The sequence below is a fragment of the Neovison vison genome, chromosome 12 (assembly GCF_020171115.1).
Source record: "Neovison vison isolate M4711 chromosome 12, ASM_NN_V1, whole genome shotgun sequence".
Lineage (NCBI taxonomy): Eukaryota > Metazoa > Chordata > Mammalia > Carnivora > Mustelidae > Neogale > Neogale vison.
The window spans coordinates 55,965,640-55,985,826 of NC_058102.1; the positions used below are offsets into that span (position 1 = coordinate 55,965,640).

The 20,187-nt window shown below is 42.3% G+C and overlaps 2 protein-coding genes across 7 annotated transcripts in view; one reads left to right on the forward strand and one right to left on the reverse strand.

Annotated features, from left to right (window-relative positions):
* The window catches only part of MANSC1 (MANSC domain containing 1), a 28,025-nt gene extending 11,521 nt beyond the window's left edge, over positions 1-16,504 (reverse strand). Inside the window, exons 1-2 of one of the 5 annotated variants that reach the window (XM_044228640.1) lie at positions 16,442-16,504; positions 516-840 (exon numbers count right to left, since the gene is read on the reverse strand). In XM_044228640.1, the coding sequence (XP_044084575.1) occupies positions 516-738 (223 nt within the window). In that variant the 5' untranslated portion in view covers positions 739-840; positions 16,442-16,504. Of the gene's footprint in view, positions 1-515; positions 841-7,040; positions 7,209-7,344; positions 7,361-7,675; positions 7,823-16,441 lie in introns of those variants that run through there. The other 4 variants (XM_044228641.1, XM_044228642.1, XM_044228644.1 and 1 more) reach the window with 4 other exon arrangements.
* BORCS5 (BLOC-1 related complex subunit 5) overlaps positions 16,489-20,187 on the forward strand; it is a 96,791-nt gene continuing 93,092 nt past the window's right edge. Inside the window, exons 1-2 of one of the 2 annotated variants that reach the window (XM_044228646.1) lie at positions 16,489-16,624; positions 19,516-19,659. In XM_044228646.1, coding sequence (XP_044084581.1) covers position 16,624; positions 19,516-19,659 — 145 coding nt within the window. In that variant the 5' untranslated portion in view covers positions 16,489-16,623. The other variant, XM_044228645.1, reaches the window with a different exon arrangement.

Below are 20,187 nucleotides of genomic sequence, written 5' to 3' on the forward strand. Positions count from 1 at the left end.
GTGTGGCTTTTGTTGTTGTTGTTTGTTCATTTATTTTTCATTTAGGGAGTTCAAACAGGATTGTAAACACCTGAGAAATGATCACTGTTTCACTGTTTCTTTTTCAAGTCATAGGTCGGACGCTTGAAATATGCAAATGTATGGTTCAAACCTATGGGCCTCAGTTTCCTTCTGTGTCATGTGAAGCTGTTAGATCAAACAGCTTCCCATGTCCTTTAAGGATTTTTGTTTCTAAGACATTGGTAACATCTTAGATACCTATTACAACATAACACCAGTGGTTTTCAGCCTTTTTTCTAACCAAACACCTGGGTGATAGACACACACACTCATCAGAAACTTTGCCTCAGCTTAGGGGAAGGGAGGACATGCTTGTGGAACATTCTCCCAGTGATTTTGTTACTCACATTTCTACCCCACTGAAAATCACTAGTATAATCTATGTAGCCAAATCAACCAGCTACCTGTGTCACTAAATACTTGGAACAAAAAGCTGCCAAGAGACTATTACTTACCTGTTATGTTTTTTGTTGAACAGCAAGAATTAATGCAGTCTTCCTGAGTTAATGTATGTATGGGTTCATTGCCTCTAATTCCCTTAGAAAGAGATGACTGGATGTCAATGACAACATCTTCTAGACTCTTAGTAGGGCAGTTCTGACTGGTGGACAGCCTTAGTGTCAGGAAACAAATTATTACACAAGTGTAAGTCAAGCTCCATTTGTCCCTAAAGAACATTTTAAATTTCAGTTTAGTCTTAGTCTTAGTCTTCAATTAGGACAATGCTTCCTCTGGTCTGAGTTTGCTTCAAGAAGATTGTACAGATCATGGAATTTTTCTCTAGAACAAAAATAGAACATCAGCAATGAGTTTTGTTTCTTTTAATAAATCTAGCGAAGATACAGTTCATTTCCTTCTAGTCAATATAAATTCTGGATGTATAAAACAGAAATAAACAGCATTTTTTAAAAATTTTTCACTTTTAATAGATCAAGAAGATCTTTCATTAAAAACCTGGAAGACAAACAATGAGAGACTGTGGACTCTGAGAAACAAACTGAGGGTTTTGGAGGGGAGAGGGGTGGGGGGTTAGGGGAGCCTGGTGGTGGGTATTAAAGAGGGCCTGTACTGCATGGAATACTGGGTGTGGTGCATATACAATGAATCTTGGAACACTGAAAACTAATTAAATTAAATTAAATTTTTAAGAAAACTTGGTAAAGAGGGGCACTTGGGTGGCTCAGTTGGTTGATCATCTAACTCTTGATTTCAGCTCAGGTCATGATCTCAAGGTCAAGGGATCAAGCCCTGAGTCAGGCTCAACACTCAGCAGGGAGTCTGCTTGAGATATTCTCTCCCTAACCCTTTGCCCCTGCCCCCTGTGCACTCTCTCTCTCTAAAATAAATAAATAAATCTTAGGGGGAAACAACTTGGTAAAGAATTAATTAGCACAAACACATATACTATTCCATCAATGCTTAAAAGCTGAGCAGTGTCTATGATGGAAGAGGTATAAACAGAAGGCCTGCCCCAAAGTTCTAGAATCCTTTCTCTTCTTGCTTCTTCTAACCAGGAGGAGAGGGGGCACAAAATTTCTAGTCACTGATAAAGCAGTGATCATACACTTCAGCATGGTTTCTTTCTTGCTAATAACAACTTGCATTTTTATATCACCTACAAGGTGGTAGGCAAAGTGCTGTGAAATGTAAATATATTGTCCTATTTAATCCTTATTCTAGCTCTGCAAAAGAAGCTATTATCTTCCTCATTTATAAATAAGGAAACTGGGGCTGCCTTTTTTGTTGCTGCCTCTCCTTAGGTATCAAATCAGAGACAGGTAACTCTAATAATTTAATTCTAATAGTTAGCTGATCTGTAGAGGGAACTCATTCATTTCCAGAATACAAACTCACTGAATGATAGTCTAGAGCAGAATTACTGCTCCTTAGGCAAGTCTGGGTGCCTCAGTTGGTTAAGGAACCAATTTTTTTTTAAAGATTTTATTTATTTATTTGACAGAGAGAGATCACAAGTAGACAGAGAGGCAGGCAGAGAGAGAGAGAGAGAGAGGGAAGCAGGCTCCCTGCTGAGCAGAGAGCCCGATGCGGGACTCGATCCCAGGACCCCGAGATCATGACCTGAGCCGAAGGCAGCGGCTTAACCCACTGAGCCAGCCAGGCACCCCAAGGAACCAATTCTTTTTACCACTCAGGTCATGATCTCAGAGTTGTGAGACTGAGCCTCATGTCAGGCTCCACAGAGCCTGCTTAGGATTCTCTCTCTACTTCTCCCTCTTCCCCCCTCTCCTGCTCATACACACACATACATTCTCTCTCTTAAAAAAAAAAAAATCCTACTTCTTGAATCTTCTTTTTCCTCTCTCACCCCCCTTCCTTCTTCTCTTGCTTCTTTTTTGGTCATGAACCCAAACCATTCAATAGTCTGCTAAAGCTCAAAAGCTTAGGATCTTTTCTGAGAAACATGTTTTGAAAGGCAAACTAGAAATGTGATTATATATGACTATATAAGGATATGATTATATATGACTATATAAGGAAGCCAGTTATATTAAATATAGTTATTAAAGTAGTTTTTAAGATATGCCTACAAAACTCTGATGTAGAAGAGCAAAAAAATTCCAAATAATCAAAGAAATGTTCCATGTTCATCAACATTAAGATATCCATTATTCCCAACATGATCTATAGATTCAGTGTAATCCCAATAAAATTCCCAGCAAGTTATTCTGTGGATCTCAACAATTTTAAAGTTTGATTTAAAAAAAAAAGATTTATTTATTTGAGAGAGAGAGCGCATGTTGGGGGAGTGGGTAGAGGGAGAAGGAGAGAGATAATTGCAAGTAGGCTCCTTGCTGAGCACAGAGCTGGACACAGGGCTCAGTCTCATGACCCTGAAATCATGACCTGAGCTGAAATCAAGAGTCAGACACTTAACTAACTGAGCCACCCAGGAGTGACTTAAAGTTTTGATTTTAAAGTTTACATGAGAATCCAGAAAAGCCTAGAATGGCCAACACAATACTGAAGAACAAAGTTGGAGAACTCACACTACCTAACTTCAATACTTAGTATAAAGTTACAGTAATCAAGACGATGTGGTTCTGCCAAAAGAATAAAAAAAACCAGAACAACAGAACAGAATTATAAGCCCAGAAATAGACCCACACAAATTCAGTCAACTGATCTCTAACAGAAGAGCAAAGGCAATTCAACGGAGAAAGGAGAGCCTTCTCAAAAATGGTGCTAGAATAATCCATATGCAAACAAAAAAAAATCTAGACACAAACCTTCCGTCATTTATAAAAATCAACTCAAAATGGATCATAGACCTAAATATAAAATGCAAAACTATGAAACTCCTAGAGGGGCACCTGGCTGACTCGGTAGAGTATGTGCCTCTTGACCTTGGGGTTATGAGTTTGAGTCTCGTGTTGCGTGTAGAGATTATTTAAAAATAAAATCTAAGAAAAACCAAAAACCTCCTAGAATACAACATAGGAGAAAATCTTAGTGAACTTAGATTAAGCAATGGGTTTTTAGATACAATACCTAAAGCACAATCCATGAAAGAAAAAATCTGATAGGTTGGATTTCATTAAAATGAAAACATCTGCTCTGCCCAAGACACTAGGATAATAAAAAGATAAGACTCAGACTGGGAGAAATACTTGAAAAACACCTATCTGGTAAAGGACTAGTAGCTAGAATGTACAAAGAACTCTTAAAAATCAGAAAACAACCTGATTAAAAGTGGGCAAAGTATCAAAAACAGACCAAAGGAGATAGATGACAAATAGGCATATGAAAAGATGCTCAAGGGGTGCCTGGGTGGCTCAGTGGGTTAAGCCGCTGCCTTCGGCTCAGGTCATGATCTCGGGGTCCTGGGATCGAGTCCCGCATCGGGCTCTCTGCTCAGCAGGGAGCCTGCTTTCCTCTCTCTCTCTCTCTGCCTGCCTCTCTGCCTACTTGTGATCTCTCTCTGTCAAATAAATAAATAAAATCTTAAAAAAAAAAAGAAAGAGAAGATGCTCAACATCATAGGCATTAGGAAGCTGCAAATTAAAAACAAGAATGAGACACCACTATACACCTATTAGAATTACAAAAATCCAGAAAACCAACAATACCAAATCCTACAAAAATCTACATACAAATGTTTATAGTTAACTTTATACATCTTTGCCCAAAACTGGAAACAACTGAGATGTTCCTTCAATAAGTAAAGGGATAAACAAAATGTGGTATATCCATACAGTAGAATATTATTCAGTAGTAAAAAGAAATGAGCTACCAAGCCATAAAAGGACACAGAGGAAACATGATTGCGTATCACTAAGTGAAAAAAGTCAGATTGAAATGTATGACTCTTTGTCAATTATATGACATTCTGGAAAAGGGAGGACTATATCAACAGTAAAAATGTTAGTGGTTGCCAGGCAGAGGCAGGGAGGGATGAACAGGTAGAGTACAGGGAATCTTTAGAATAGTGAGGCTATTCTATATGATACTGTAATGGTTGTTACAGGTCTTTACATTTGTCAAAATCCATATAACCATGCAACACAAAGAGTGATCCCCAATATTGGGGGCAGCTCCCTGGCTCAGTTGAGGGAGCATGCAACTCTTGCTCTTGGGGTTGTAAGTTTGAGTTTGACTTTGGGTGTAAAGATAACTTAAAAATAAAATTAAAAAAGAATTAGAGTGATCTCTAACATAAACAAACAGACATTAGTTTAAAAAATAGTTAAAAAGCAAAACAAACATACATATATTATCCATATACAGTAACAGTACAAGTCCAATACCTTCTTTGCTATCGTGTCCAGCCTTTATAAGCCATCAAATAATAAGTTACATTTATGTTTCTCATCTGTCAATCTCTATGCTAAGCACTTTATATGTGTCATGTCACTTAATCCTTACAAAAATCCTGATGAGATAGAGCCCCAATCCTTATGAGATAAAAATTTCATTTATATGAAAAATTCATAATATTTATAAGAAAAGTGAAAAATGCATAACATTTTCAGGGGTGCCTGGATGCCTCAGTTGCTTCAGAGGCTCCCATCAGTTCAGGTCATGATCCCAGGATCCTAGGATTGAGCCCCACATTGGGGAGCCTGTCTCTCCCACTCCCTTCTCCCCCCCAAGATGCTCTCTCTCAAATAAATAAAATCTTTAAAGAAAAAATTAGTTGCACAGCAAAGGAAACAGTTAACAAAACCAAAAGACAACTGAAAGAACAGGGGAAGATATTTGCAAACAACATATTTTAATTAAAGAGCTAGTATCCAAAATCTATAAAGAACTTATCAAACTCAATACCCAAAGAACAAATAATCCAATCAAGAAATGGGCAGAAGACATGAACAGACATTTCTGCAAAGAAGACATCCAGATGACCAACAGACACATCGAAAAGTGCTCCACATCACTCAGCATCAGGGAAATACAAATCAAAACCACAATGAGATACCACCTCACATCAGTCAGAATGGCTAAAATTAACAAGTCAGGGAATGACAGATGCTGGCAAGGATGTGGAGAAAGGGGAACCCTCCTACACTGTTGGTGGGAATGCAAGCTGGTGCAACCACTCTGGAAAACAGCATGGAAGTTCCACAAAAAGTTGAAAATAGAGCTACCGTACGACCCAGCAATCGCACTACTGTATATTTACCCTAAAGATACAAATGTAGTGATCCAAAGGGGCATATGCACCCGAATGGTTATAGCAGCAATGTCCACAATTGCCAAACTATGGAAAGAACCTAGATGTCCATCAACAGATGAATGGATAAAGAAGATGTGGGATATATATATATATATATTTCATTTCATTTGTAGATTTCATTTCTTTTGATGTCTGCATAGTATTCCATAATATATATATATAATTTCATTTCATTTCTTTTGATGTCTGCATAGTATTCCATTATATATATAATGCAGACATCAAAAGAAATGAAATCTTGCCATTTGTGACAACATGGACAGAACTAGAGGGTATTATGCTTAGTGAAATAAGTGAAATAAGTCAATCAGAGGAGGACAATTATCATATGATCTCCCTGATACGAGGAAGTTGAGAGTCAAAGTGGGGGGCTTGGGGAGTAGGGAAGGAAAAAATGAAACAAGATGGGAGCGGGAGAGAGACAAACCATAAGACTCTTAATCTCACAAAACAAACTGAGGGTTGCTGGGGGGAGGGGGGTAAGGAGAGGGTTGTTGGGTTATGGACATTGGGGAAGGTATGTGCTATTGTGAGTGCTGTGAAGTATAAACCTGGTGTTTCACAGACCTATACCTCTGGGGCTAATAATACATTATTTGTTAATAAAAAATAAAAAATTTTAAAAAATTTAAAAATTAGTCCCATTTTCAGTCAAAATAGAAACAATTGTGGGATATTTGTGTTTATTAACCTATTGAATAACAAGTGGTATATCTAATAACTGCCATAATGTTGAAGATTTTATTTATGTATTTATTTTATATATAGAGAGAGAGTTGGGGGAAGAGCAGAGAGAAAGGGACAAGCAGACTCCACGCTGAGTTTGGAGCCCCAATGGGCTTGATCTTACAAGCTTGAGATCATGACCTGAGCTGAAATCGAGAGTCAGAGGCCCGGCAGACTGAACCAGCCAGGCGCCCCTAATAACTGCCGTAATTTTAAAGGATCGTTGAATGTCTATGATACTGGAGATTTGGATAATAAGTAATACGATATGAAAACACCTGGGATTCCTGCTGGTGGCAAATTACAGCTGCCTCTAACTCTACCTTGGCTTTTGACTACTTGCCTCTTAGAGGACATGTTACATTTCAGTTAGAGTCTACTAAAATCCTAAATGTTCCCACTGAAGTTCTCAGACTTTCTGAATATTACCCATGGCTTCTCCAGGTTAAAAATCCTGACACAAGTTATCTTTTTAGGCTGTCATATTTCCCAGATCTCTTTTCTAGCCCTCGAGAAAACCAAACAGGAACGAAAGAGGAAAACCAGGCCAATACTTCACTTTGAATGGATTCTGACGGAATCTCTCCTGGAGTTCTTGCCCAGAAGCCGGAACTATGCGAGGGGATCATGTAGGAGCTGCGCTTTCTGTAGGCGGCACCTTTTTAACGCCTGGACTGCAAGAAGTCCTGAAGAATTTATCTCGATAAAGATGCTCAACAACTATTAGGTAACGTAATTCTTCTAATCACTTTTCCTTAGGCCTTAAAGGTCCACAGCCAAGTTGAATTCTATTGAAAGATAGGGGAAAATCGATACAGGTGGGAGCGAGAGGAGGCACCTGTATTTAACGCCTGCTTACTAACCTCACTAAAACGCGCTTGTACACATCTGTGCCAAATACTGGGAATCATTTCCTTCCCCTCCCTTTGAGGAAATGCATGTCCCCTTACTGAGCATTCTTCTGCCTCTCCTGATGACGACGCGGAGCCAGTGCCATTTATGACAGGTGCTGCTGCGCGAGACTGGAGAGTCCCCTCTGCAGGTCCACAGCCCCACGGTCACTCCCGCCAGCCCTTCCTCGCCCCAGCCCGAGTCTTGGCGCTCCCAGAGAGCTAGAGCGGAGCGCCTGGAAAGCAGGGGGCTCGCTCTCAGCGGTGGCGGTCAGCCTGGAGGGGAAGGCGGCGACGCCGTTACCTGGCAGCTACAGGCCCCTGGGGTCCCTGTGTCCTACCCGGATGAGGACAGTCCCCCGCGCTGCGGGCAGAGAGCGGCAGGTCCGCGCGGTCTCGGCGAGGGCGGCAGGGATGCTTCGCAGCTCCTGCCCGGCCGCGGCTTGTGTGCTTAGCCAGTTCCTGCTTCCGTTGCTGCGGCCAAAAGTTAGCCGGGGAAGGGGGGTGGGGAGGGCACAGTCCTGCCCTGCAACCCGGAGCTGCTTCCCGGCCACTCGGAGCGCGGTCCCCCGGGAGCCCCTCCTTGCGGTGGCTCCAGACACCCGGCGATCGCGCTGAGCTCGGGACCGAGGCGGCAGCTGCCCCTCACCCCCTGACCCGCAGCTGCGTCTTGCGGAGATGGGGGTGGGGAGCGTGGGCGCGACCCGCGGTGGTGTCCGCAGGTCTGCAGCTGCCCCAGCTCGTTCCGGAGGCCACCGAACGCGCGATCTCACCAGAGGAAAGTCAAACAGGACAAAACGTGTGCACTGCAGGATGCCTGTCCCCGCTGTGTCCTGGTCTAGTTCCCCTTCCCAGAGCCACCTCTGAGCGCAGTTTCTCCACTTCGGAGTTCGCAGGGCTTTCTGTCTGGGGCCTGATTATGGGAATTGTATCGATCATTTTAGGCATGGAGGGTCCTCAATGAGAGTTGGCAGTTCTCTAGTTAAATATCCTGCAAGTCCGGCCTCAGCGAAGGCATCCGGATTCCGCCCGGATTTACTGTTTATAGGTATAGATAACAATGAAAATAATGGTGCCTGCTATCCCCTGGCATATAGCATAGTACCTGGTATGTGATAGGTGCTCAATAAATATTTAACTAAAATGTATTTGTTGAGTGAACGAATGGAAGGGAACTGCTAGGGCATAGGTTGAAGAAGTTATGTTTCTAAATCCATGCTCACTCACCGCGACCTCCGTGTAAGTGCAAACAGATGCAACTTTACCAAACCACTGTCAATTAATTTGCGGAAGATTCAAACTTTAGACATCTCTACCTGGCCGGTGTGAAGAGCTTGCAAACCTAAAGCACTAAGCCATTGTAACTTACTATTCTAGACCTGACACATCCATTCTGGTTTTAACCAATAGCTGTTAGGAGGCACATGTTGAATAAGAATACATGTGAACAAAGGTCCTTTGTATGAAACAGAACTCTACCAGTTGTATCCAGAGGGTGACCTGCTCTTGAATTACAACAATGTTGCAAATACTTGGTTTTAAACCCTTACCATGGTCTCCTGGTGGCTCAGCTGGTTAGGCTTCTGAGCCCTTCTGCTCAGGTCATGATCTCAGGGGCCTGGGATCCACCCCTCATCTGACTCCCTTCTCAGCAGGGAGCCTTCTTCCTCCCCCTCTGCTGCTCCCCCTGCTTGTGCTCTCTAGATCTTTGTCAAATAAATAAATAAAATCGTTTTTAAAAAGTTACCAAAGTAAACTTCAGTGATTTCCCATTGGAGTAATTTTCCTATTGCAGCAAAAAACTGATGTAAACAATACATTTTATCTTTGCAGAGGATATACTTGAGGGTGTGGTAGGGAAAGGTCATATTGCTTTGTAGTCCTTCATAGGACAGTCCCTCCTAGTCACTAAGCAGACTTTTCGTTCTCTTAGAAGTTTCAGATTTAGGGTTTTAAACAATGAACCTGTTATCCTTGTAGTGACATATTGGTTTTTCAGTTATGACCATGAACAGAGGACACTGATGAAAATAAAGATTAAAGAGAATTTTTCTGCTGGTATGAACTAGGTGTTTAAGTTAGAATTAAATCTCTTTTCATCTCATGGCCTGAAAAGATTCTTGGTTCTCTTCTCTTGATACCTTAGAAGTCCCATTTAGGTGGAGGCAGATTTTTTAAAAACACTTTATTCAGAAAACATGTATTAAAGTGCAGGGGAAATTAAAGATCCATAAGACATTGGAGCTACCTCCAAGATGCTTATAGTGGGAAGATTTTATTTATTGTGTAAAGAATAAATATAATGATAGAAGATGCTAAGGAGGCTCAAAAGAGGGGTGTATAATCTGGACTTCTGGGAGGAAATGAAAAATTTAACCTTTTTTTTTTAAAGACTTTATTTATTTTTAGAGCAGTTTTAGATTCACAGTAAAATTGAGAGGAAGGTTCCCATATACTTCTTGCCCCCACACATGCACAGTCTTTCCCATTAACAATATCCTCCACCAGAGAGGTACATTTCTTGCAATTGATGACCCTCCACTGACACATCAGAACTACATAAAGTCCACAGTTTACCTTATGTTTTTAGTGTATTACACTCTATGGATTTGGACAAATGTGTAAGGATGTATGTCCACCGCTATAGGATCATACAAAGTATTTTCTTTTCTTTTCTTTTTTTTTTTTTTACATTTTATTTATTCATTAGAGAGAGAGAGACAGAGGGAAATAAAGATAGAGAGAGCGAGCCTCAGCAGCAGGGAGAGGCAGAGCTGAGCTGGGATGCAGGGTTCAATGCGGCTTGGGCTCAATCCCAGGACCTGGAGATCATGACCTGAGCTGAAGGCAGACATTTAACCATCTCAGCCACCCACGTGCCACCCTCTGCCAAAGTATTTTCATTGCCCTAACTGTCCTCTGTGCCCAGCCTATTCATCCCTCCCCCACCACAACCCCTGGCAATCACTGTTCTTTTTATTGCCATAGTTTTACCTTTTCCAGATGTCATGTGGTTGGAATCATACAGTATGTAGCCTTTTCAGATTGGCTTCTTTCACTTCGTAAGATGCATTTAGGTTTCCTCCATGTCTTCTCATGGCTTATTAGCTCATTTTTTTTTTTAGCACTGAATAATATTCCATTGTCTGGATGTACTAGTTTGTTTATCCATTCACATACTGAAAGACATCTTGGTTGCTTCCAAGTTTTGGCAATGGTGAATAAAGCTGCTATAAACAACCAATGTAGGTTTTGTGTGGATTTGAGTTTGCAGCCACAAGTTAACCTTGAAGGCTGAAGTTCAGTTAGCTAGAGGGAAAGAAAAAGGCTGAATATTCCAGACAGAGAAAATGGTGTGAATATTCAGGGAATTTTATCCTGACTGGCATGAAGTTTCCCTGTGTACACAGAGGAATAGAGAGAGAGTGGGGGGTCAGAGCAAGAAGGTTCTCATATGCCAAATTCTGAACTTTATCTTGAAGCGATGGGAACTTATTGAAGGTTTTTATAGGGCAGTGGCAGGTCCAGAGAATTTATTAATATTCTAAAAATTCTGTCTGCCAGCCACATGTAGGATGAACTGAAGGAGGTGAAGCCAGAGGCCTTCTGCTTTCCAAGAAATGGGAGAAGTAAGGAGGCCCTGAACAGGGTGTGGAGGTTAGAAGAGAAGTTAAGGAGAGAGGTTTTTCAGACTTGTGACTGGTTGGTTGTGGTAGTAGGGGTAAGCAGATTTAAGGTGTAGGAGACTAGGTGGCTGGAGTGCCAGGCAATATGGAGAAATGGGGAGAGGAGCAAGTCTGGAATGGAGAGATGCATAATAAGTTTCAGAAAATTTGATTCCTGCTTTCATGACTTATTAGCTTGTGACCAAGAATAAATTCCTAAACCTCCATGTAAAATAAAGAAAGTGTAATCTACTTTATAGGCCTGGCATACAGGGCCAATATTATTGATGAAATTTGCAAGTTTTTGGGTTCGTGAGCGAACAGCCAAGAAAGAATTCTTGAGAGCTTTTTGGTGCAAAAAGGTAATTTTATTATAGCACAGGGACAGGGCTCATAGGCGGAAAGAGCTGCACTGGGATTGTAAGGAGTGACTGACTATAAATATCTTTTTTTTTTTTTTTTTAAGTTAATGGGGGGTTAGGGATAGCTAAGTCTCTAAGGAATTTGGGAGCAAAGCCTTCAGGACCTGAGGGTGCTAGCTGCTGTTAAGATAAGGTTACTTTTAGTCTTTAATAAAACATAAATATTAAGGCAGCTGTGGTTTCCTCTGCATGTTTCAGGTATCTATCAGTGGGCTGTAAGGATATTTAAGTTAAGCTACATTTCTCTTGCTTTTGTTTCCCTTATCATTATGAAAGTGCTTTATAAACCCAAAAAGACGGTTCAATAGTATATATAAGTCACATGTTCATGTGGAAATGACTTTAAAGGTGCTATAAGGAATCATTTCTATGTCTTCTACACCTAAAGCCCCTGCAGCAGAATCCTAATTATAAATGTCCAGTTAATCTTCTCACTACTAGACTGTTAGCTTTCCGAGGATAGGGACTAGGTCTTGTTGGATCATTCATTCCTAGCCTCTAGCAAATATCTGGCATGTTCTAGACTATCAGTAAATGTTGACTCAAGGAATGACATCATTTTGTATTTCTATATCCTCTGATAACAGCTTTACTGAGATATAGTTCATATACCATACAATTCACCTAATTAAATTGTACAATTCAGGGGCACCTGGATGGCTCAGTTGGTTAAGCATCTGCCTTCAGCCATTAGCTCAAGTCATGATCTCAGGGTCCTAGAATGGGGAGCCCCATTCCTACTCAGCAGGGAGTCTGCTTCTCCCTCCCCTTCTGCCCCTCCCCTCTGCTTGTGCTCACACACTCTCTCTCTCTGATAAATAAAATCTTTAAAAAAATTGTACAATTCAGTCATTTTTAATATATTTGCAATGGTTGTACAATCATCACCACAATAAATTTTGAACATTTTTACCACTCCCAGAAAGAAACCCCTATACCCACAACAGTTACTCCTTCTTTCCCCCTCCACACCCTTCCTCCTCAGCTTTAGGCAACCACTAATCTATTTTTGTGTCCTATAGTGCCTCTTCTGGATATTTCATATAAATGCAATCTATAATAGATCATCTTTTGTAATGGGCTCTTTTCCAATAGAATAATGTTTTTAAGGTTTATCATGTTGTAGCATGTTTTAGTACATCCTTCCTTGGTGGCAAATAATATTCTATTATATGAATATACCACATTTTATTTATCTTCTCAGTGGAAAAAAAAAATGGTGATATAGGAGATCTCAGCCTCCATCCCCACAAAAAGATCAACAAACAGTTGATCACAAACAAAAAAGACAGTTATCCACAAACAAAAATAGCTCTGGGAGAGTTCTGGAGCCCACTTAAGAAACATCAGCAATACAGTACAACAACAACAACAACAAAAAGCCCTTGAGAATAACCACACATGAGGAGGAGGAAGATAGCTTCATTTTGACTGTGTCATCCCATCCTCCAAACCAGTATTGCTCAGCATCAAGAGGAAACCTCCCAGCTAGAAGGAACTCTCCTTGCCAGGATAGAGAGAGAGCAGAGTGGGTGACCAGTTCCCCCAGATGTTCAGGAGAGTGCACAAAGGTTCTGCTTCAGTCTCACCCCACTGGCAAAGCTGAGACATATAGACTATTATAGACACTGCTAGGAACAAGGTCTTCCTTGGTGCCATGCAATGGGAGAAATCATGGTTCACAGTGACCCGCTCTGCAGCCAAGCCAAACAGATTTTACCCCTAAAGACACCAATAGCCAAGTACAATTGCCATGGATCCCTTGCAGATCTCACCAGCTTTTGTCTCACAGGCATTCATATTCACTGACATCAGCCACCTGAGTCCCTCCCTGCTCCCTCCTACCCTCAGCCCAGGCCAGAAACCACAGTGGCAGCCAGCCTAGGCTTCTGCAGCTGTGCAAGTGCAAGACACCAGTCTAGAACTCCATGGCTGATTCCACTGTGTGTGTGCACTCAGGGCTAGTCCCTCCAGCTGTACACTTGCACACCACCTGCCTGATACCTGTAACCAGCCTCCACTGCAGTGTCCATGCCGGAAGGGAGTCTGCAACCACAGGAGAACACAGTGATGGCTAGGGCCTTTGCAGCTGCTTGTGGGCCTGCATCACTGTGCTTACCTACAGCTGGACTCTCTAGCTGTGCAACTGCTTAGCCCTAGCCCTACCCTTGGTCATTGGTCTCTACTGCCATGTACCTGACAAGATCTAGCAGCCGTGCTATAGTGCATACTGACAGCCAAAGTCCCTGCAGCTGCCAGTGAGCATGGAGTTGACACTGGCCTTGCTGCCTGCTCTGGCTTCCACCACTCCATGTATGTTTGCCGGTGGCCCCCCACAGCCAAGTGCATATCACCACACACTATCACAGGCCCCTTCAGCTACCAGCCCAAGGTTCCTAGCTGCTGCATTGAAAGGTGCTGCTTGAGGACCCAACAGCCCTTGTAGACACTGCAGACCCCCTTCAGTGCTCACCACATGATCTTCAGTGCTGTAGACCCCAGTGGCCTAAGCCAAAGAGACATCATGCTCTCTTCCTTCCTTCGAGAGCTGCCACACACCCTGACACTTGGTGTTGTGTACCACTAGACCCAGGATCATGCCATGCTCTTAGCAAGCCCCGACCCACAGGTGAAAGTCTTCCTCTATCAAAGTTGTTCCATAAAGTTCATAAAGACTGCTTCTTTAGATGTGTAGACACCTATCCAAGGCTGCAGGGATCATGAAGAATCAAAGATACATGACTCTCGCAAAGGAATACAAAAAACTTCCAGTCCCAAGAAATGGGGAGCCAGGAACTGTCCAACAAAGAATTCAAAATGACTGTTATAAAGATGCTGAGAGAAAGAGAATATGAACAGACAATTTAATAGTATCAGAGCAATAATACAAGAACAAAATGAGAATCTCAACTATGATACAGAAAACAAAACAAACAAACAAAAAAACAAATCCTGAAGCTGAAAAATACAATGATTCAATCAAAAATTTTAATACAGAGCTGCAAGAGATTAGTTGACCAAACAGAAGAAGGAGTCAATGAACTAGAAGACAGATCAATTAAAATCACCTAATGAGAGGAGCAAAAAATTAAAAAGAATGAAAAGGAATGAAGAAAGTCCCTATGGCACTTACTGGGCCCCATCAAGAGAAACAATGTACATATCACTGGAGTCACAGAAAGAGAAAAGAGGAAGAAAGGAGAAGAAAGCTTACGTAAAGAAATAATGGCTGAGAACCTCCCAAACCTGGGGAGAAATTTAGATTTCCAAGATTTTGAGGCTAATAGGTCAACCCAAAATTTCAATCCAAACAATCTTTTCTAAGACATGTTATAATCAAAACTGTCTAAACTCAAAGACAAAGATAATTTTTAAAGCAGAAAGAGAAACAAATTTTCTTTCATGTAAGGGAACCCCTATAAGGTGATGAGCAGATTTCTCCGCAAAGACCTTGTAGGCCAGGAGAGAATAGGATGACGTATTTGTTCATTCTCCAGTTGAGAATGTTTACAATGTTCAGTTTAGAATAAAATGTTCATCCAACAGAAAGCATATAAAAACGTCATCACATCAGTATGGATTAGGGCATGGAATACAAGATAAATTCACTTTGAGGTGGAAAAGGTGGAACAAGAAACAGAACACGAGTTGTACTCCCCTTTTCCCTCCTCTCTTGCCCACCCCCAAAGATGGCAGCCCTGGGAGAGGAGCCAGGGGCTCTCCAAGAAGGAATGGTCCTATCAGCCTGGCGGTTTATGTAAGCCTCAAGACTATAGTCAAACACCACCTCTTAGGAGCCTACGTGATCTTTCAGGCAGTATTTGGTTCTTTCTTCATATCCCACCAAATATAGAATTTACATTCATTTGTAATTTTCTCATAGCTCTGCAATGGTGAGTAAAGGAAAGGGCATGAGTTTGAAATCAGACAATCCTAAATCCCATTTCCACCATTGACTACCTGGTGACCATGAGGAAGTTACCTGTTTTTGGGCCTCAGGGTTGCTTTGAAGAGTAAATAAGGTAACAAAATGTCTATGATATTATAAAGTAGAAGGGACTTAACCATACAGTTCATTTGGCATTCCTTCTGAGATTATATTTATAAATAGGACATTTATGTTAGGCCATTTGCTTGAAATTTCATGAGGGAAATAATATAAAATGGGTTAAAAAGTTCTGAGAATTCCAGAGACACCCAATTCCTTGGTGGCACTGCATTGCTAGGACTCTACCCTTGATCTGACCAAACTGGAAGTTTCCATTTTATTTTGCATATACTCTATCCTCACCTTTGCTGGTTTCGGAATGGCTTGTGGATAATTGTAAAGGTCCCCAGAAAGTGCTCTGGGGCATCCACTTTCCTCTGACGGCCCACACACATCCTACCATGTGAATCAGCATTTTCTATTTCTTCATTTTCTCTCCCTTCCAGCCCCGTCTATATTTTTTGTATGCGGCCCACTGCCATACTCCTAGGTTCTGGAGCTGAAACAGAAGCTTTGCGTGCAGACAGTTGGGGATTCTAGACCCATCTAGGACCTCTTTCTCCTTCTGTAAACAGGGTTTAAAATTCTGCAATATGGGCACCTGGGTGGCTCAGTAGGGTTAAGCCTCTGCCTTAGGCTCAGGTCAATGATCTCAGGGTCCTGGGATTGGGCCCCACATCCGGCTCTCTGCTTAGCGAGGAACCTACCCTCCCCACCCCCCACCTGCCTCTCTGCCTACTTGTGATTTCTCTCTGTCAAATAAATAAATAAAATCTCTTTAAAAAATAAAAAATAAGATAAAATCCTGCAATATTTACGAATACTGATTCATTAGATTGTACACCTGAAGCTAATAAAATGTTAAGTCAATTATATCTCCACAAAACAAAACAACCCCGTCCCCCCCTCCACCGTTTTATAAAGTTCTAACAATAAAGTGCCAACAAAAGGGTGATGCTTAAAGGGGACACATCACTAACTAGCAAAGGACTTACTCTTTTGGGCGATTCTGGCTTTGAGACGGTCTGGCCCTTTAATGCTGCTCGCCCTAGTCTCACCCTACCCGCCCTCCCTCGGGCCGGGGCGTGGCGGGCTCTCCAACCCGGAACTGACGGCCGCGCGTAGCCCGCGCCGCCAATCCGCGTCCCGGAAGGAGCGAGCTTACGGCGCACGAGCGAGTGAGTGAAAGCGGCGCCGCCCGCCGGCTGCTCGCGGGGCTGAAGCTGGGCGTTCTTCACCTCCTCCCTTTAGGGTTCCCCGAAGAAAGCCGGCGAGCTTCCTGCAGCCGAGCTGCGTTTCCTTGCGTGTCTGTTCCCCAAATAGGGCCTCCCCTCCCCCGCCGCCCACGCACCTGCGTGGGCCGGGCGCGCGGTCTCCACAGGTCGGCCCGGCTGCGGTGCCCACACTCGGTGTAGCATCCCTGTCCCTGTCCCCGGCCCCTGCCCGGTCGTCCCGTCGCCGGAGCGGTGACCGCCTGGCCCGCCGTTCCTCCGCTGCCACCGCTGCCGGCACCATGGGCAGTGAGCAGAGCTCCGAGGTCGAGAGCCGACCCAACGATCTGAACTCCTCAGGTCGGTGTCCTAACTTCCACCCTCCTCCTGCCGGCCCTGTCTGCTTGCGGAGGGGGCTGCCTCCCAGCCTAATGGGGACTGGGGCCGCGGACAGGAACGCACAGAGAGCCCTCACCATGCCTTTTTCTTGAAAAAAGAGAAAAAAGTCATCGTCTGTCTTAGCCGTCATTTCCCCTGATGGGAGTGAATGCCTGTGGGTGCAAGCTAAACCAGCGTGTGCGCGGATGCCTGTTACTTATTTTCAAAGCAGCTGTTTCTCCCAGCTCCGCCTCCTCTTTACGGGACAGCCTAATTAATTTTTGGCGTTAGTACTTACGACCGACACCGTGAGATTTGGCTCGCACCGTGCATGGATCATGGACAGGACCCCCAAGAACATGTTCCTTCTTAAAGCGGGTTTTAGAGGTTCCTTTTCAGAAGGGATGTGTGACAGGTGTAGAATCGCTTTGAACTCTTGGGTGCAAACATCTCCAGAAACTGCATTTTGCTTTGAGAAGGTGTCTCAACTCCCTTTCTAATATTAATATTATAGGAGTCAGCCAGCTTTGTCCCCCCCACCCCCGTACGAATTTCTAAGATTTCTCCCAGCGTTTCAGATAGGAATGGAGGGATTATTGTGCTAGGAATATGGTAAGCACTCAATGAATAAAACAGCTGATGCTTAATTGAGGATCATATGCTTTCTTTTCTTTCTTTCTTTCTTTTTTTTTTTTTTTGTTAGCCACAACCATAAGACAGCTGGAACTGCTCTGGATACACTGGGGTTGCTAATCCAAATTGGATTAATCTGGACCCTCATTATAACCTATTACTTTCAGGTGTACTATCTGATGATTCAGTATTTGCATGTATTATGAAATTTTAAACCCCTTTTTATAGATGGAGAATGAGAGGTGCTCCATAACCTTAGGATCCACAACTGTCTTTAAATACATAGAACTGTTCTCTATGTGGTAGGATCTGTAATTCAGAAATCTAGAAACTGACAGATCTAGGGTTATTCCACACTGAAATGTGTCCTTCAAGACTAGTTCAGACCCTCATTTTGGGGGCTAGATTGGGACAGCTTTTAATGGTGAGCAGCATCTACTAGCTTTGCTACATCCTTCTATTTCTTTGGAAGGCCCAGAATATTTTATCTGGTACAGAAAATACAGTAATAATTGTTAATCCTTTGCCTCTATGTCCAGAATCATATTTGAGGGGAAGAAGTATGGCATCTTTTTAATATGCTTGCTCACCTACTGATCACCAGCATGAATTCTAGTACTGTAGCCTACTAACCAGTGGCATAGATTAGAATTTGCTGATTCCCCTGTGCTGAGTGGTTTACGTGCATCTACGTTTAATCCTTACTGTCCCATTTTATAGGCAAGGTGATAGAGGTTAGCTAGAACCCAGTGAAGTCTGTTTTCCGTTGGGATTTGGGGAAGAAGAAATCACTCAATTTGTAGCAGAAAAGATTTCTGGCTTGGGATTTGTGACATGTTAGGGAAATAACCAAAAGAGGTTAAGAGGTACTTCTTGAAGAGCAGTAAAAGTAGCAGAGATTCTACAAGAGTGAATGCTAAGCCACAAGAGACTGGTCTCCAGGTGTTGGGCCAGTTCTGTGACATCCCAGCATCAGCCTTTGAGACAAGACTATGATGAGCTTTCGAATACTACCTTCTAGAGGGTAAACTGCTTTAAAGGTTTATTCTTGCATTAAACAGGAAGATATTTGAGAAGAGGAGGGTATTTTGGTCTAGGAAGTTGTTGGTGGTTTGAATCGGTTCCCTACAAATGCTTTATTTTCTCTCAAAGGACCTGAAATTGACCTGCCTGTCTAGCAGTCCCACAAATTTCTGAATTTGGCCTCAGCGTAGAATGAACCTACTATTTATTTCTGCCCTTCTTGGACTAATGCCTGTAACTGTAAGGGTGAGGGGGCTGGTGCCTCATGCAGAGTTGAGAACCAGGATTTTTTTTTCCCCATAGATAGTTATCTATTAAATATACCTGGCTTGCTGTGATAAGGCAGCTAGACAGCTTGCAACCTCAGTTTCACAGGCATAGGCCACATATACCAATAACCCGTAGACTTCCAATTCCTTTCCTCTTTCTCTAGCACTCTTGACTTTGGGCGGGTCACAGCCTAATTTTGTACCCTCATTTTCTCAAAAAATAGGGACAATGTCAGTAGGATCGAAGAAATAAAAATTATAAAAACACAACATACCTATATTTGTGGGTGCTGAAAAATAAGATAATTTTAATGATAAAAGCAATTTTGTACATGTAGGTTCCTGTAATGCTTGAGGGTTTTTTTTTTTTAGTAGAAAATAGAGGTTCCCCTATGATTCATCTGTCCTTTCCAGCCCCCACTGCAGGTTAACTACAGTTAGCATTTTTTGTGTGTGTAAAAATATTCTTTTTAATGACTATACTAAAAAAAGCTTTGGCGAGGCAGAGGGGGATAACTAACATGCAACTCCTGAGCAGTGTAACTTTACTTTTAGTGACCCCTTCTCCAGCAAAGCATAGAGCCAAGATGGACGATATTGTGGTTGTAGCTCCAGGCTCACAGCCCTCACGGAATGTCAGCAACGATCCCGATGTCATCAAGTTGCAAGAGATTCCAACCTTCCAGCCGCTTTTGAAAGGTAAGAACTTGGGTTTTGTCTTATCTGGACCTGCTGGAAAGATTCACATAGCCACACTACTCTCCCCAGATGGCCATGTGCCTTCCTCATCTCCTTTAGGTCTTTACTTAAATGGCATCTTTTTGGTGAAGCCTTCCTTGGCTGCCCTATTTAGATTTGAAACGCTTTTGGCTATTTTTCTCTAATAATCTTCATTGATCTGCTGTGTAGCTTACTTGTTTGTGTAGTGTTTGTGTTTCCCTTTTAGAATGTGAGCTTTATGATGGTAAGAACTTTCTGTGTTTTGTTCACTGTTGAATCCTAGGACTTGTAATAGAGCCTGGTATAAAGTAGGGACTGAGTAAATGAATGAATGAATGAATGAATGATGTTGGAGCTAGCCTTTACCTGTTATATTTCTATGAAAAGATTTTCGTCTTATTTGTGGTCTGGACTATGGCTTGACTACTTTAGATCCATGGATAAAACCTCTATTATCCTTGATACAATTAATCCTGACAACCATTTTGTATGAGAGGAGAGGGTGTA